Source organism: Pygocentrus nattereri, chromosome 19 (assembly GCF_015220715.1).
Source record: "Pygocentrus nattereri isolate fPygNat1 chromosome 19, fPygNat1.pri, whole genome shotgun sequence".
Classification (NCBI taxonomy): Eukaryota; Metazoa; Chordata; class Actinopteri; order Characiformes; family Serrasalmidae; genus Pygocentrus; species Pygocentrus nattereri.
In genome coordinates this window covers 37,463,497-37,482,808 of record NC_051229.1, presented here as the reverse complement: position 1 = coordinate 37,482,808, position 19,312 = coordinate 37,463,497, and the positions used below count along the sequence as shown (strand labels likewise).

The 19,312-nt window shown below is 41.4% G+C and overlaps 1 protein-coding gene across 3 annotated transcripts; it reads left to right on the top strand.

The window, feature by feature from the left end:
• Positions 1–714: 714 nt before the first annotated feature.
• LOC108424099 (cytochrome P450 2G1-like) lies at positions 715–17,022 on the top strand. Of its 3 annotated transcripts, none has more exons than XM_037530950.1 (9): positions 715–1,021; positions 3,476–3,638; positions 4,783–4,932; positions 5,308–5,468; positions 5,570–5,746; positions 7,394–7,535; positions 9,592–9,624; positions 13,154–13,297; positions 16,774–17,022. In XM_037530950.1, the coding sequence occupies exons 1-9, from the start codon at positions 848–850 to the stop codon at positions 16,953–16,955; spliced, it is 1,326 nt and encodes a 441-aa protein (XP_037386847.1). In that variant the 5' UTR covers positions 715–847; the 3' UTR covers positions 16,956–17,022. The 3 variants fall into 3 exon arrangements, with proteins under 3 accessions (XP_037386847.1, XP_037386846.1, XP_037386848.1); XM_037530949.1 differs by having other exon boundaries at positions 9,592–9,672; XM_037530951.1 differs by lacking the exon at positions 9,592–9,624.
• Positions 17,023–19,312: the final 2,290 nt, after the last annotated feature.

Sequence of the window (19,312 nt, the reverse complement as noted above, 5' to 3'; positions counted from 1 at the left end):
TTTCTGTTGTTCTCTTTTGTTTCCACCCAGCACGTAAGAATAAAATAAGAGTTTTATTGTAATGCATTGTTTAAATACAACAACCAGGGCTCTCAAATGGAGTCTGTCCCCCTTTGCTGCAGAAACAGACTCTACTCTTCTGGGAAGGCCTTACACTAGATGTTGGAACATTGTGAGGATCTGATTGAGCATTAGTGAGGTCAGGTACTGATATTGGATGGTCAGTTCCAGGTCACTCCAACTCATCCCAAAGGTATTACTCCAGAGAGCCTAGTTCCACTGCTTCACAGCCCAATGCTGGGGGCTTTATACCCCTCTAGCCCACGCTTGGCACTGGACACGGTGACTTTAGACATGTATGGCTGCTCCATAGCATCATATTCTATTGGTCAGTGCTTTTCTATGGATATTATACAAGCTCTGTGAACTCCTGTGACCTTAGCCGAATTCACTCAATAGAAGAGCTGTCTGGATACTTTTGGACATACAGTGAACAGTGGATTCTGATGTCCACCCAACACAAATCTAGTACAGAAAACCTGTCAGCATCCCGTTCCATTAAGTCCTAAGGCTGTAAGCGTTGAGATTGCTGGGCGCATGTCAGAACTACAAATTCCAGAGCTTCACATTTCACTGTTTGTTTTGGACTAGGAGAGGCGGGGTGACCTCTGCTTGCAGTCTGCAGGAAATCAGTCACATGCCTCGACTCTGCTCCTCCTACTTAACAGGCTCGCGGCTGCGAATCTAGTCTTGTAAACAAAGGCTGTCAGAAAGCAGAGAAGCAGAAAAAAACATGACAAAGTGAATATGAAGTTTGTGCAGTGAATAATCTGTCTAGAGAATAATTATGGATATCTTTAACACATTGTTCTTGGCAGGCTTGGTGGTGGTTCTGCTTGTGGTAGTCAGATGGAAAAGTAAAATGCGCAGACTTCCTCTACCCCCAGGACCACTAGCTCTGCCTCTGCTTGGCAATCTTGTCATTCTGAACAAGCGTGCACCCTTTAAAAGCTTCCTCAAGGTAAGAGATGAGCTCGAGATCTATGAGCTACATTTCCAAGATTTAAGTCTACTGAAATGGAGCTGATTTCAGTGGCACTGCTATTATAAAAGTGTGTGTTAGGGCTGCACAGTTTGGACAAAGCATTAGTATTATCTTTACATTGCAATTGTGACATTTCTTGCAATAACTAAAAAGTGCACTGATGAATCAATAGTGTGATGTGGCAAAAGACTGGTCTTCATTATTTTCAACCATCTGAAAATGTGATTGGCAAAGGTGTTCAAAGCACACAGTTATAAACACTGTGATTGGTTAAAAGGCTCTTTTCCATTTAGTTATATCAGCAGTGGTGGATGAAGACAAACCATGGACTTGAGTTAAAGTAGAGACACCCAAGGTAAAATATTCCTCCAGTAAAAGTAGAAGTTCCTCCCTTTAGACCTCCACTTGAGTAAAAGTACTAAAGTATTTACCTTCAAATGTACTTAAGTATAAAGTAAAAGTACTAAAAGAGGAATTCTGGCTCTGATGTCCTGTTATCATTTTTATAACCAGACTGGCTTCATGAACTCATTTCAGGTGAAAGTCCTCCAGCGTCTCTCTTGGTAAACCAGTCTTTTAATAGAACGTCATTAATTAGTGATGCTGACGTCTATTAAAATGATCAGAAGCACAAAACACTGAAGGTAAACAGTTTCCATCAGGGAGAACCGAGTGGCTCTGAAATCACTTTTTACACACAAGCAAAGTTTCAGTTTCAGATTTATTTACAACTTAGTTCCAAGTTTAAGTTGAATAAAAACTGGCTTTAAACTCAGGATCACAGATGAGCTCCTTTACTATGTTGATCTGTAGGCGTCTGTTCATAAACATAAACCAGCCCAAACTCATTTACTATAAAATGAAATGGTGTTTGTAGAAATTCAGAAAAAAGCCGCGTCAGTCTCGACTGCATATGTGGACATATTTCTATATTGAGCTCTATTTACACAAAGTTAGGTTAGTTCATCATTTATGTTGAACAGACTCTCCCAAAGTTTTACGCTGCTGCGCTGACGTTGAACCGCGTGCTGCACTGGGTCGGTATGACCAACAGGTCAAAACCAGCTCTAAACAAAGTGACCGCTGGGCCCTGATTGGTGCTCTGGCTTTGGGCTTCTTTCGTTTTGACGTTACCTTTTTATACACACAGAAACCAAAAGGAACAACAGATTTCTTCAGATTAGTGGAGTGAAAGTAAAAAGTCACTCAGAATGGAAAAACTTCAGCACAGATACATGAAAAAACTACTTAAGTACAGTAAATAATTACATTTATTTAGTTACTGTCCATCACTGTATATCAGTATGGTATCAGAGGAGTTCTTCTTTTCTTCTGCTTAATCTTAGCTGAATCTAACCCTGGATTTTCTGTCTCATTATGGGGCATCACTTTTTACTGGGATACATCACGACCAAGCAGGGCCTTACTTATGAACCATTCAGGGCCAGACTTCTGACCAGTCAGGGCCGTAATTATGAACCAATCAGGGCCAGACTTCTGAAAAATCAGGGCTGTACTTATGAGCCATTCAGGGCCAGACTTCTGACCACTTAGGGCCAGACTTCTGACCAGTCAGGGCGGTACCTATAAACCATTCAGGGCCAGACTTCTGACCACTCAGGGCCATACTTATGAGCCATTCAGGGCCAGACTCCTGAAAAATCAGGGCTGTACTTATGAGCCATTCAGGGCCAGACTCCTGAAAAATCAGGGCTGTACTTATGAGCCATTCAGGGCCATACTTCTGAACAATCAGGGTTGAGCTTCTGACCAGTCAAGATTGAGCTTATGACCAAATAGGACCGAGCATTTCCTTAATCAGGAACCAAGGGCTGAGCTCCTAACCAGTCATGGACAAACATCTGACCAATCATGGACAAATATCTAGCCAGTCAGGGCTGAGCCTCTCACTATTCTGTCCAATCAGGACTTAGCATCTGAACAACCAATGCTGATGATCTGACCAATCTGGCAAAACTTTCTGTTGAGTTTCTGGTCAGCCAGGAGTGAGCTTATGACCATACAGGGCAGAGTGTCTGATCAAGCAGGGCTGAGCAACTGTAGAATCACGACAAAGCTTCTGATCAGTCAGAGACAATCTTCGGACCAATGAGGGCTGACCTTCTGACTATTCAAGGCTGAGTTTCTGTCCAATTAAGACTTCATCTAAGCAACCAATGCTGAGCATCTGACCAATCTGGGCCAACCTTCTAATCAATTAGGGCCAATCTTCTGACCAATCAGGCCTGAGAGTCTGACCAGTCAGTACTATGCTTCTGACTAATCAGGGCCTAGCATCTGACCAGTAAGGGCCTGGCATCTGTCCAGTCAATGTGGAGCTTCTGACCAATCAGGGCCAAGCTTCTGACCAATTAGGGCCTAGCACAGTGCTACAAAGATCTAACCTGTGCATGCTATCCTCTGCAATAGTGGAGCAAGACCTATGGTCCAGTGATGACGGTGTACCTTGGGCCCCAGAGAGTGGTGGTACTGGTGGGCTATGATGCAGTAAAGGAGGCCCTGGTAGACCAGGCAGATGACTTTGTAGGCAGAGCCTCAATTGCTTTTATGCACCGAGTTATGAGAGGCTACGGTAAGACTACATTTACATGCGACCATTATTAGCACTCTTGCAATTATTATTAAACCTACATACAACTGAAAAATATAACAGCCAATAGAAATAAATCAATTAAAAAATATATTTGCAATATATTCTTTGTTTCAAATGGGGTCCAGGACTGAAAACCACTTGCATAAAGAATACCTTAACTAATAATTGATTATTTTGAAATTGCCAGTGGTGGACGAAGTACACAAACCATGTACCTGAGTTAAAGTAGAGACACCCAAGGTAAAATATTACTCCAGTAAAAGTAGAAGTTCCTCCCTTTAGACCTCCACTTGAGTAAAAGTACTAAAGTATTTCCCTTCAAATGTACTTAAGTATCTGAAGTAAAAGTACTAAAAGATTAATTATTTAAACAGTTTCCATCAGGGAGAACCGAGTGGCTCTGAAATTACTTCTTATAAACAAGCAAAGTTTCAGTTTCAGATTTATTTACAACTTAGTTCCAAGTTTAAGTTGAATAAAAACTGGCTTTAAACTCAGGATCACAGATGAGCTCCTTTACTATGTTGATCTGTAGGCGTCTGTTCATAAACATAAACCAGCCCAAACTCATTTGCTATAAAATGAAAAGGTGTTTGTAGAAATTCAGAAAAAAGCCGCGTCAGTCTCGACTGCATATGTGGACATATTTCTATATTGAGCTCTATTTACACAAAGTTAGGTTAGTTCATCATTTATGTTGAACAGACTCTCCCAAAGTTTTACGCTGCTGCGCTGACGTTGAACCGCGTGCTGCACTGAGTCGGTATGACCAACAGGTCAAAACCAGCTCTAAACAAAGTGACCGCTGGGCCCTGATTGGTGCTCTGGCTTTGCGCTTCTTTCGTTTTGACATGTTACGTTTTTATACACACAGAAACCAAAAGGAACGACAGATTTCTCAAAATGTAGGAGGAAAAAGTCGGATATTAGACTCTGAAATGTAGTGGAGTGAAAGTAAAAAGTCGCCCAGAATGGAAAAACAAATAAACTTTACTTCGTTACTGTCCACCACTGGAAATTGCAAATACAGATATGCTACCAAGTGGCAGTTGCTAGATGTTTATATGAGGAATCCATCCCAAACAATCATTCATGTAATCTCAATCTGCTTCCCTCCCATCAGGTCTAGTCATCAGTAATGGAGATCGTTGGCGTCAGCTGAGGCGTTTCACGCTCACTACGCTGAGAGATTTCGGGATGGGGCGCAGGAAGATTGAGCACTGGATTCAGGAGGAGAGTGAACACCTGCGTAACAGCCTCAAAGTAACCAAATGTAAGTCGCCTGAAAGTGTCTACCAACATGTCTTCAGTAAACCAACTATAAGCTGGCTATTTTGCAATTGCAGTGAAGTTAGTTCAGTTACCAATCGGCCCTCTGGTATTTTTGGACCAGTATGGCCCCCTGTGGGTACCCCTGGATCACTCAGGAACCCTTGAAGTTGCTTCTGTCTCCAGAAATGTTTAAGAAACTGTGAGGAAAGTAGATTTAAACCCAAAATAACTGGATCAATGTTTAGATTCATTTATTTTAAGTTAGTTGAACAATAGAAGTGAATAGAATATGTTAGGCCAAATTAAGTTGGATTTTTTTTCTTTAGTAACTGTTTTGTTTTCAGACTCATATGTCCACTTTGCTCACTTCCTGCAGCTGCTCCATTTGACCCCACGTTCTACCTGAGTCGAGCTGTATCCAACGTGATCTGTGCATTGGTGTTTGGTCAGCGTTTCAGCTATGAAGACAACAACTTACTCCGCCTTTTCCAGGTCATCACTGCAATATTGCGCTTTGGCAGCAGCCCATGGGGACAGGTGAGAAGGAAAAGAACACAGTGCAGAAGAAAGTGCTTCCAAAAGATCCCCTTCTACCGTCATGTAATAGAGAAGCTCACTTACTTGTTCTCCTCTCAAAGGCATACAATGTGTTCCCCTGGCTCATGGAACACCTGCCTGGCCGTCACCAGACCCTCTTTAGTGAAGTGGAAGAACTTAAGGTCTTCATTGTGGAAAAAATAAGAACACATGAGGAGAGTCTGGACCCAGATAACCCACGAGACTTTATCGATTGCTTCCTCATCAGGCTGAACCAGGTGGGCTTTAGCAAGGCCTTGGCTTTTGCTAATTGTGTTGGTTGCTTGCCTGTATGCAGCACTTCAGTGGCATGTGGAGTGGCACATGTAAACACTGGAGAAACATCTTGTCTCTCAGTATATACCAGATTAAGTTGGCTGTGCTCCCTAAAATATGGTCAAAAGCACAGGATAACAATCAATACTTTAGAAGTGAAAGTACGCTCAAAAAAATTTCAAACTTATTTATACTATATTGGTAAAGCGTTCGCTCGTCTGGCTTCACACACATGAACTTGAGTGACATCTCATTCTTAATCCATAGGGCTTAATATGATGTTGGCTCACCCTTTGCAGCTATAACAGCTTCAACTCTTCTGGGAAGGCTTTCCACAAGGGTTAGGAGTGTGTTTATGTGAATTTTTGACCGTTCTTCTTTTCTTTTGGTTTCTGTGTGTATAAAAATGTAACGTCAAAATGAAAGAAGCACAAAGCAAGAACACCAATCAGGGCCCAGCGGTCACTTTGTTTAGAGCTGGTTTTGACCTGTTGGTCAGACCGACCCAGTGCAGCACGCGGTTCAACGTCAGCGCAGCAGCGTAAAACTTTGGGAGAGTCTGTTCAACATAAATGATGAACTAACCTAACTTTGTGTAAATAGAGCTCAATATAGAAATATGTCCACATATGCAGTCGAGACTGACGCGGCTTTTTTCTGAATTTCTACAAACACCGTTTCATTTTATAGTAAATGAGTTTGGGCTGGTTTATGTTTATGAACAGACGCCTACAGATCAACATAGTAAAGGAGCTCATCTGTGATCCTGAGTTTAAAGCCAGTTTTTATTCAACTTAAACTTGGAACTAAGTTGTAAATAAATCTGAAACTGAAACTTTGCTTGTGTGTAAAAAGTGATTTCAGAGCCACTCGGTTCTCCCTGATGGAAACTGTTTACCTTCAGTGTTTTGTGCTTCTGATCATTTTAATAGACGTCAGCGTCACTAATTAATGACGTTCTATTAAAAGACTGGTTTACCAAGAGAGACGCTGGAGGACTTTCACCTGAAATGAGTTCATGAAGCCAGTCTGGTTATAAAAATGATAACAGGACATCAGAGCCAGAATTACTCTTTTAGTACTTTTACTTTATACTTAAATACATTTGAAGGTAAATACTTTTGTAATTTTACTCCAGTGGAGGTCTAAAGGGAGGAACTTCTACTTTTACTGGAGTGATATTTTACCTTGCATGTCTCTACTTTAACTCAAGTGCATGATGTCCACCACTGTGTGTCTGGCAGAAAACGGAGGTCACTTCCAGCATTGCATGTAATGCATTCGATTACACATGCGTCCAAGTATGTAGTGAATTTTTTTTGGTTCAGATTGCTTCATCCCAACAGGAGTTACAGCAGAATATTCGGGGCCTCTTTCGAGTGAATCTCCCTGTATATCCAGATGGAACTAATAAAAAAAAAGATCAGATCATTCAGTTAAAAATAGTAGATAATGCTACCTGTAATTTTCTCAGAAGAAAAACACAGACGTGGCCAATCCTGAAGAAACAGTATCACAGAGGAACGCTTGTAAAATAGTAAACTACCTCTAGACTTTTATGCAAATTGGATCCAACAAATAACTTTGCCCTTGTGTGTTTCCCATAACAGGAAAAGGACAGTCCAGAGACAGAGTTCCACTATGATAACATGGTGTCAACTGTCCTCAATCTGTTCGTGGCTGGGACCGAGACCACCAGCACTACTATCAGATATGCTCTGATGCTGCTTATAAAGTACACACATATACAGGGTATGACACTCATCCACAGAAACACTTGCATCTGAAGCACTGAGTGCCAGTCTTTGTGTATAGCTGCACCTCCACCACCAGGGCTATGTGGTTGGGTTATGTAGAAATGCTGTACCATGCAAAAACGAATACACTTGCAGCATCCCGGGCGGCTGCTCAGACTTAGGGTTAGGGTTAGACAGTTCTTTCCGCCTCATCCTATAGATATTAGACAGGGTTGAGATCTGGAGGCTCCGCAAGCCGGCAAATTGGATGGAACTCATCTGCATCTGATGATGACATATCTGCATCTGAAGCATTTGGTAGATGCTGTTATTCTGAGCTACTTACATTTAAATCAAGTTACAAAGGTAGGCAAATGTAACGTTAGGAGTCTTGCCCAAGGACTCCAAGGGTACAGGTGCAGTTTCAAGCCCCATTCTACCCCATGGTAGTGTCGAGTTGTTCCCAAGGCAGAGTAAAAGACTAGCTTCACTGCTTGAAGCTGAATTATTCATCATGACATCTAATTGCTATGAACTAGTGAATTGTAATTCAATTTAAAAGCTCCACAGAACCTGCCATAAATCTCTGCTTTTGACAATGACAAAAACGTTATTAGTGGCACGTACTGCCATTTGTTTGACTTTGTATCTTATCTTCTCCAATTCGAGATGGTACATGGCTTCCCTGATCCAATGACTGATTGTCTGTGGAAAAGTGTCCTTCCATTTAAACAGTATCAGTGTCCTGGCCAGGAAAGAGCAAAGACCAACATGTTGATTTCCCCCCTACAAAGAGGGGTGTTGGCCGGGGGCCCCACATCTAATGCAATGAGTGAATACGGCTCTAGTCCTTTTCCAACTGTCCAGAAAAAAGGTCTTAAAGATTGTTTGCTTTGGACAGTAGAACGCTGGTCATGTTCAAAACATGCAGCAGAGAGGCTGCAGCCTGCCTGCATGGACCACATGTGGGGTCTGTGTCGATTTTGATCTTAAAAATTCTGACTTTGTACCACAGCAGATTGTGTATGACTTAAACTTGAGTTAGATGCATGGAAGAGGAGAAATATCCTTCTATTATTTTGTGCAATGAAGCTTAACATCTGTCCTGGACAGTGTCCGAGGACAATGAGATGTACATTCGACATTTCCATATGTCTCAACTGCATCTCCATTGACCAGCCACTTACTGCTTTTTTATCAGATATATCTTGTTACAACGTATAAACAAACGGGAGAGGAGATGAAGAACATATTTGTTTTGATGGCACAGTTGATTAGACGATCGTTCATTGCTGTCAGGGATCCATCGAGATGCTTCGCTATTCATTATGTGGTCCTATGCATGGTCATATACACTGATCAGGCATAACATTATGACCGCCTCCTTGTCCATTTTATCTGCTCCACATACTATATAGGTGCACTTTGTAGTTCTACAGTTACAGACTGTAGTCCATCTGTTTCTCTGATACTTTGTTAGCCCCCTTTTACCCTGTTCTTCAGTGGTCAGGACCCACATGGACCCTCACAGAGCAGGTACAATTTCGATGGTGGATCATTCTCAGCACTGCAGTAACACTGACGTGGTGGTGATGTGTTAGTGTGTGTTGTGCTTGTCTGAGTGGATCAGACATAGCAGTGCTGCTGGAGTTTTTAAACACTTCAGTGTCGCTGCTGGACTGAGAACGGAAAACATTCAGCCAACAGCGTCCTGTGGGCAGCATTCTGTGACTACTGATGAAGGACTATTTGATGACCAACACAAACTGTGCAGCAGCAGATGAGCTATCGTCTCTGACTCTACATCTACAAGGTGGACAGTGGACAGCGAGTGGACACAGTGTTTAAAAACTCCAGGAGCACCGCTGTGTCTGATCCACTTGCACCAGCACAAAACACACTGACACACCACCACCATGTCAGTGTTACTGCAGTGCTGAGAATGATCCACCACCCAAATAGTACCTGCTCTGTGAGGGTCAATGGGGGTCCTGACCAATGAAGAACAGGGTAAAAGTGTGTGAACAAGGCCTCATTTTTGGAGCTAATATTTTCCCATTCTGTTCTATCAGAGCAAATGCAGAAGGAGATCGACACTGTGATCGGTAAGAGGAACCCTTTAATGCAAGACAGAAAGGCCCTCCCCTTCACAGGTGCAGTAATCCATGAGGTGCAGCGATATCTGGATTTTCTTCCTCTCAGCCTTCCACATTATGCCACACACGACATCTCGTTTAGAGGCTACACCATTCCTAAAGTAAGAGTGCTGATACCTTCACGGCAGCCAAGAGCAGTGCTCTAGTTCTTACTTACCAGTGGCACATGTTGACTAATAGACCTGGGCCTACACTTTAGGACATAAATGTCAAAACTCTCAGTTGAAGCTACCTGAACGATAGTTTGTGCTAAGCTAAAGTAGATTGACTTGCCCCTGAACAGAACATTCACAAAGGGTTCTAAAAACCTAAAGACATTCCATATTTTACTTAAAGCTTTTAACAGATATGTTAGCATATACACATTGTACAGGTGTTTAATTGCTTGTTAACACAAATAGCTAATCAGCCAATCACATGGCCACAGCTCAATGCATTTAGGCATGTAGAGGTGGTCAAGACAACTTGCTGAAGTGCAGACCGAGCATCAGAACGGGGAAGAAAGGTGATGTTAGTGACTTTGAACGTGGCGTGGTTGTTGGTGCCAGACGGGCTGGTCTGAGTATTTCAGAAACTGCTGATCTGCTGGGATTTTCACGCTCAACCATCTCTAGGGTTCACAGAGAACGGTCAGAAAAAGAGGAAATATGCAGTGAGCAGCAATTGTGTGGATGAAAATGCCTTGTTGATGTGAGAGGTCAGAGGAGAATGGGCAGAATGGTTAGAGATGATAGAAAGGCAACAGTAACTCAAATAACCAATCAAAATCTCTGAGGAATGTTTCCAACACCTTGTTGAAAGTATGCCATGAAGAATTAATGCAGTTCTGAAGACAAACGGGGGTCCAACCTTTTACTAGCAAGGTGTACCTAATAATGTGGCCGGTGAGTGTATTTCCCCTTGTATCAGTTTCACAGTGACTCTTTCAGTAGTGACTTCTGGTCTAGAGCCACTGTTTACCATTTATAGCAGCCCACTGTGACATATATTTAGAACTAAATACTGTGACAGTGACATATCTAGAGCTTCCACAAGTGATGTTTTTTTCTCTTGGTATTGGACTTGCTCATTGTAAAGCAAAACATGATAAAGTAATTCCTCTGTCCATCCATCCATCCATCCATCCATCCATCCATCCATCCATCCATCCATCATCTTTCGCTTCTCCGGGGTTCGGGTCACGGGGGCAGCATCTTAAGCAAAGAGGTCCAGACCTCTCTTTCCCCAGCCACTTCCACTCGCTCTCCGGGGGGGATTCCGATGCGCTCACAGGCCAGCTGGGCAATATAGTCACGTCAGCGTGTGCTGGGTCTTCCCCGGGGTCTCCTCCTAACCAGATGCCCGAACCACCTCAACTGGCTCCTCTCAACGTGAAGAAGCAGTAGCTCTACTCCGAGTCCCTCCTGGATGACCGAACTTCTCACCCTATCTCTAAGAGAGAGTCCAGACACCCTGCAGAGGAAACTCATTTCGGTCATTACCCAAAGCTCATGACCATAGGTGAGGGTAGGAACGTAGATCGACTGGTAAATTGAGAGCTTTGCATTGTGGCTCAGCTCTTTCTTTACTACAACAGACCGGTAAAGAGCCCACATCACTGCTGACCAAGCACCACTCCGCCTGTCAATCTCCCGCTCCCTTGTACCATCACTCGTGAACAAGACCCCGAGATACTTGAACTCCTCCACTTGAGGCAAGAGCTTATCCCAGAGGCCTCTCTACCCTTTTCCGCCTGAGAACCATGGTCTCGTATTTAGAGGTACTGATTCTCATCCCGGCCGCTTCACACTCAGCTGCAAACCAATCCAGCGAAAGCTGAAGTTCATGGCCTGATGTCCCTAATATGACCACATCATCTGCAAACAGCAGCGATGTGACCTTGAGGTCACCAAACCAGACACCCTCTGTCCCCTGACTGCGCCTAGAAATTCTATCCATAAAAATTATGAATAGAATCGGTGACCAAGGGCAGCCCTGACGGAGTCCAACTCTCACTGGGAACGAGTCTGACTTACTGCCGGCTATGTGAACCAAACTCCTGCTTTGTTTGTACAGAGCCTGAATGGCTCGTAGCAAAGAGCCATGTACCCCATACTCCCGGAGCACCTCCCACAGAATACCCTGGGGAACACAGTCGAATGCCTTCTCCAAATCCACAAAGCACATGTGCACTGGTTGGGCAAACTCCCATGAGCCCTCCAGAATCCTGGAGAGGGTGAGGAGTTGGTCCAGTGTTCCACGACCATGGCGGAACCCGCACTGCTCCTCCTGAATCCGAGGTTCGACTATAAGCCGGACTCTCTTCTCCAGTACCCCTGCATAGACCTTACCAGGGAGGCTGAGGAGTGTGATTCCCCTGTAGTAGGGAACACACCCTCCGGTCCCCCTTTTTAAAAATAGGCAACACCACCCCAGTCTGCCGATCCAGTGGCACCGCCCCCGATGTCCACGCAATGTTGAAAAGACGTGTCAGCCAAGACAGCCCCACAACATCCAGAGCCTTGAGGAACTCTTGATGGATCTCATCCACCCCTGGAGCCTTGCCACCAAGGAGCTTTTTAACTACCTTAATGACTTCAGCCTCAGTAATGGACGAGCCTATTCCCGTGTCTCCAGACTCAGCCTCCTCACTGGAGAACGTGTCGGTGAGATTGAGAAGGTCCTCAAAGTATTCCTTCCAATGATGTCTTCAGTCGAAGTCAGCAGCACACCATCTCCACTATATACAGTGCTAGTGGCACACTGCTTTCCCCTTCTGAGTCGCCTGACGTTTTGCCAGAATCTTTTTGGAGCCGACTTAAAGTCACTTTCCAAGGCCTCACCAAACTCCTCCCACACCCGAGTTTTTGCCTTGGTGACAACTGAAGCCGCAGATCGCTTGGCCTGTCGATACCTGCCAGCCACAGGCCAACCATGCCCGGTAGGACTCCTTCCTCAGCTTGACGGCATCTCTCACCTGGGGTGTCCACCACCGGGTTTGAGGATTACCGCCCTGACAGGCACCTACTATCTTGCGGCCACAGCTACAGTCAGCCGCTTCAACAATGGAGGAGCGGAACATGGCCCATTCTGAGTCAATGTCCCCCACCTTACAACATAAACCCCAACATACAGGCACCGAGTCGAGGGGCTATGAGAAAGCCCACACCTCACTGATACCTACACTCTTAAATAAGATGGCTCTATATAGAACCAAAAAGAGTTTTATTGTAAACAAGCTTGACATTGCAACAGCAGAGCCCTTTTTGGTGCTTTGAAAAAGGTTCTATAGAACCAAATACAACACATTCCCTATCAATCTGAAGAACGATTTCACCATGCAAAGAATCATTTAAGCATGCAAACTGTTCTTTGAGTGTTCAAGGTTCTATATAAACCCTTGTTTTCACTAAAGAACCCTTGAAGAACCATCTATTTTGAGATTGTATGCTTGCACACAGGTCAGCAGATGCCTGTCACTTTAATCTGATTCTTACAGGGTACGGTGATAATTCCCCTGCACAGCACTCTGTTCTGAAGGATGAGGGAATGTGGGACAGCCCCTGGACTTTCAACCCAAACAACTTCCTGGATGCAAAGGGCAAATTCAGAAACAATCCTGCCTTCTTACCTTTCTCCGCAGGTAAATGCTACTATTGTCAAACCAGAATCTGAGGGATCTAATAGAGAAAAATGCTGGTACACTGTCAGAATAAAGGTACAGTGAAGATACACTTTTCATTTATCAAGGTTTATACAACAGTTAGTTCCGACCACGCAAGCTGATTAGTTGAGAGGCGTTCCAACTGTGCCATTATTTCACCATAACATCATGGTTTTTCACAAACACTGTATCACTCGGCTGAGACGCCGTTGCTAAGCAATAAGTTTGAAAGCAGTGGGAGATGCTCAAGCCATTTGAACGTTTTAACTTCTTACTTTGCCACAAACAGAAAACGGACACTTTTAAGATCACATTTGAATGACTGCCGTTTTGGTCCGACTCTGAAGACGAGATGACACTAAATTCCCAAACTGTCGTCACCACTGAGCAGCTTTTCACTCGGCAGCTGTGACAGAAGAACAGCTGAACAACCTGGAATCAGTCAGAAATGAACCCAGTACCATTCGTCAAACTAAATGGGCTGTAAGAAGCTTTACAGACCGGCTGGAACAAAACAACATTAATACTGATCTGGAAAAACTGACCAAACTGAGCTGAACTTGATATTGCGGCAGTTTTATGGCTCAGTCTGATTTGGTCCGACTCTGAAGATCAGACGACACATTTGGTGAATGGTATTGGGTTCATTTCTGGCTGATTCCAGGTTATTTAGCTGTTTTTCTGTCACAGCTGCCGACTGAAAAGCTGCTCAGTAGTGACGACTGTTTGGGAATTTAGTGTAAGGAGCCGGAGAACGAACTGTTGGCTGTGCAGTGAGTGGTCGGAGCTCGTTACTCTGACGTAGCAACAAGCGGCTTGTTAAGGAACTATAATTTGCAGGAAGGACCTGAATATTAAAACATATTAAACACCACGTTTACAGCCTAGTTTATTAATTTCTTGCTTATTTAACTGTTTTATAAAAGCAACAGAACACTTGACGTCGTGTGTTGGCGCGAATAGCATTGACCAAATCACAGCCATGATGTTATTTCATGAGAACACGCTGCCTTGAGTGTTCTATTGCTTAAATAATCAATATAAATGTACCCTCAAAGGTTGGTAATGGTTGTTTTTCCCATGAGACGTGCATATTTGTACCTTTTTATAATTGAACGTCATTTTCGAACAGAACAATAAAATTAAAAGCCTGGAGATAAGACAGTGTGAAACCAATAGAGCAGTGTGCTAAATGTGACTGCATTGTTTATTTAGAGTGTTATTTACTATTCTATTATTTTGTTATTGTACTATTTAGTAATTATAGATAGCACGATATCAGCATGATGAGCCAATACACTGCTTATCAATCCTGAAACCTGAGCAGTCTCTAATCAGACACTACAGAAGATCTTCATGAATCATTTGATTCAAATTTGAAAACACAGTTTGTACTTTAAACTGATCTTGGACTTTCTCTTTGCTTATAGTGACCTTGTAACTTAATTATGTTCCTTTTATTAAAACAAATGATTGAACGTTCCATTTTGTCACTACCAAAACAGGGACAATTACAGTTTCAGTGATAATTTTAGCTCATTTTAAGACATGACCAGCAAGCACAGCTGCACACATCAAATCATCATATCATAGCAAAAGTTTGCTTAATTGCAGAAATTAGGTGTTTCGGTAGTGATCATTTTCAATGTTCCACGCTGATTTTTAGAATTTGGGACACATTTACTTTAAAATAATAGAATCTAACTGCTCAACATGTGGCCATGAGGGACAGGGATGCATCCTCACTTCCTGCTCTAAAATAAGACTCCGCCTACAGACTAAATTTCTTTATGTTCTGGTAGTGACTTAAAAACAGGACAGCCTTTTTTGGAGTTTTTATTATTATCATTATTATTATTATTTAAAAATTCAAAGAATACAAATTTAGAAATGTAAAAGAAATCAAAAAGACATTTCCAAACAAAAACACTGAATATTATTTTCCAAGTTATATACACCTCCAAATAAGAAGTACCTTATACATGGTGAATTTATTATATATATAACTTATTGGGTTTAAATTTATCAGAACATAGTCCTTGTAACAAAATGTCTAAGGTCTAAATACTAAATATTCTTTTCACTGCTGGACCCCAGTTTGTGCTAAATTGGTGCAATAGCCCATATAATCAGGTCCATTTACTTGAAAATTGAGATTAGCAGAGTCAGTGAGGTGATATTTTTGGGTGTCATCATTGATGAAAAGCTGACATGGAAGCCCCACATAAATTATTTAAGAATAAAAATCGCAAAATCCATTGCGGAGTTGTACAAAGTAAGGGAGCTATTTAATGACAAAGCTCTGTATATGTCGTATAATGCAATAATTGTTCCACACTTGATTTACTGTATTGAAATCTGGGGGAAAGCGTGCAAAACAATGACAAATTCTATTTTTGTTCTACAGAGCTGTAAGAATTATCACAAGAAAACATTACACACATCCATCAAATACATTGTTTTATCAGTTGAAATGATTGAAATTCGATGATTTAGTTGACTTTAATATTTTATTGTTAATGTATAAGGCTCATAAAAACACATTACCTTCAAACATTCAATGAAATTTTGTTAAGAGAAAGAGCTGCTATAATCTTAAGGGGATAGAGATGTTTGTAAAACCTAAATTTCAAACCACTTTTAGGAGCGGTGTACTTCAATTCAAGCAATAAGGTTATGGAATAACCTGAGAGTGAAGTTAAAAATGCTAGATCAATGCATGTGTTTAAAAGGATGATAAAAGTTGTTTTTTTTTTATATGAAATAGTATAATGTATATTTTTGTGAACTGTTGTACGAGAATGACCTGATGTTTTTGTTTAGTTTGTCTTCTATAAATGATTAGTGTTCGAAATAATTTCAGGGAAAAAAGGGGCAGATATAAGATTTTTGTCTTCTTTCTGCTGCCTTTCATTTCATTTGTGATTATTTTTACGATTGTTTAAAATGAAATGAATAAATTTTCTAATAAAAAAATAGTAAATAAATAGAAAATGGACAGCACAGTTTGTAACTGCTGTTAAAATTTTAGAATCCAGTGCTTTCTTTGCATTTTTGTCACATAAACGTCAAATATGTTGTTGGTGCTGTGCAATATAATTGGTTTCAAATAATTTCAAGGAGTCTGTTTTTTCCCATAGTAGTTGGGAAAGCTTCTTAGCTTAGAATAAAGGCACAGAATGCATTATATTTGAAAAGTAGTGGTCAAATCTCAAGGGTAATAATGAAACAAGAAATTACTATAAACAGATAATAACTGTAGATTACTTATCTTTTAATAACTTCTTACTCCTGAACAAAAACATGCACCTTTGGTATCTCTGGTGTAGTTTATAATAGATTCATGTGCAGTGTGAATAGTAGGACTAAATAAACGATGAATGTGTTCAATGCTTCCTTTTTGAGGATGAGTCTGGCTGCAGTGACACTCTGCTCCTCCCTCTCTCCTCCTGTAGGTAAGAGGTCGTGTGTGGGCGAGTCTCTGGCTCGTATGGAGCTGTTTATGTTCATCGTGTCTCTGATGCAGCATTTCACCCTTAGTAGTCCAGGTGGGCCAGACAACATTGATCCCACCCCCGAACTAAGCAGCTTTGGCAACCTGCCCCGCATGTACCAGCTCATCGCCACCCCCCGCTGAACTGCCGAAGTACTGCAGGATAAAGGTGTTCAACAAAGCAAAACAATAAAAAACCAGAGGAACCTAATGCTGCGTGATAAGCACTGGTGTACTGTGATTAGGACTGACAAAACGTTTCAAAATACATAGAAACTTAAGCACGGTGTGCCAGTACTCACTGGGTTTATTGACTAATGCATACCTAATTATCATGTCACAGTGAAGACATAATATACTTGGAAAATACTGTGATTTGATTTTTTAGCAGTATCACCCAGCAACAGTTCCCAGTTAGAACCAGCGTTATGTTCATTTACTCCACAAAATGCCAAACTAATGGGAAGATTAAAGACTTGATCTTGTCTTGTATGTCGTTTTCCAACTAACAAAGCCTGTTTACAATCAGGACTCAGGTAAATAGAACACACAACTGCAGGCCGGACTGCAAAAACATTTCTGAGTCGTTCTACAGAAACGTCCACTTTTTTAATCTGTCAGTAGGAGTCACTGGTGTTACCCATAATAAAGGAAACACCAGAGACATTTTTAATGAAACGTGCATTTTGCAAAACGGCTGCTACAGAGCCTCAAACCACATGTTGTCAATCCTGGATGGAATATCCACTAAAACATGTCATTTAATCCACTTGTATTCTATTTTTTCATAATCACTTCAGAATAAAGTCGGTCACACCAGTGACTTCAGCTAAAACCTTCATATGAAATCATGAGCTAAATGAGAAAATCTCTGAGAAATGAAAGACTCAGTGGACTCACCGTGTGCTTCTCTTCATAGATCCTCAGAAAACAGGTGAAAGGAAGTCGAGTGATGTCATCAGTGTGACTTTCATTTCAAAATGAGAGATTTTTCGTTACGTCGTAACACCAGGGACACGACTCCTGGGGATCAAATCTTTCAGTATACATTTTATAACATTTATTTGGTGTTTGTTTTCTTTGTTATTTAATTCATAGATTTCATAGTGATGTTTAGATTATTGCAGTTAAAATAGCAGAAAAACTTGTTTTTTACCTCAAAATATGGCACTGAGCCATATTTACACATGACTGTGGAACCGGCTTGGAACTCCATATGACTGATTTAAAAAAGAAAAATGCTCAAGACAATGTAATTTTTAAATGAACTTGTTTTAACATATAAATAAATTGTGGCCTTAACATATTTTTCAAGTGAAATATATCTAAACACTAGGAACACAAAAGGGGACGTTTTTTGTGGAATGACCCTTCTCTCTTTGGTGAGCTGGTTGGTTGATTATGCTTGTATGAAAAGTTGCCTTTTCAGAATAGCCCAATCAAAATGTTTGTAGAAATAAAGGTTGACCATTCTTCTGGACCAGTCAGCATGGAAGCACTTCAATTTATTGTATAATTTACAATTCAGTCATAACAGACAATATATTGGCAATAACAGCATAATCTTACCTTTTGAGGCTGTAAAGTCAAATGTATGTAAGTATTTAATTAGGTTTACTGATGTTTTTCCTGTTTTCCAGCTTTGGCGGGTGGAGCTGCTATTAACTCTACCCAGGATCGTCTGCACTTGCTAACGCAACTGAAGCTAACAATAATGTAGCAAACCCTACTCTTCCAGATGAAGATAAAGTTGCTATTATGATCAATAAGAGCACCACAGTGTAAAGGTTGTTTTATTTTTAGAATCATTACCTTGTTTTATAAGGTATATAATGTATATTTCACAATTTTTTGTATGTTATGTTGAGACTAGTGCATTAGCATGGGGCTAGCTTGTCCACTCATCTGCACATCAGTCTTTTGTCAGTCAATTCAGTGCAGTGGTTAGGCAGTGTTTTTGTTTTTATTTTGCTACACCACACTTGAGTTTATGTTATTTGATTTTATCACATTACAAAAGGCAGTTTTTGGTTATTTCTGCAATGCTAAGAAGGTTTGAATGGATCGGGCTAAACTCCACTGTGCCATTCTACAGTTCTATTATTGTACTTTTCTAATGTTTACAGCTCTAATAAACTTAAAACCTGCTCTATCACATTAATTGATTCATCATTCATTGAATCCTGCAGAAATAAAGACTACATGGAAATACACTGTGTTTTGGATGCTGGTATGCTGGTTAACCAGCATAACAATACTGGGTTGACCAGCTACACCAGTTAATTCTGTGCTGGTCTGTGCTGTTTTGTTTTAAAGAGGGTACAGTTTTTAAAGGAGAGTGCAGTGACTGAGTGAAATAAGCCAGTAACTGACAGCAACTCAGTTAAATATGCCAGTGACTGAGATAAATATGCCAGTGGCTGAGTTAAATATGCTGATGACTGAGTAAATAATGCTAGTGGTTGGCAGTGGCTGGGTTAAATATGCGGGTGGCTGCGCTA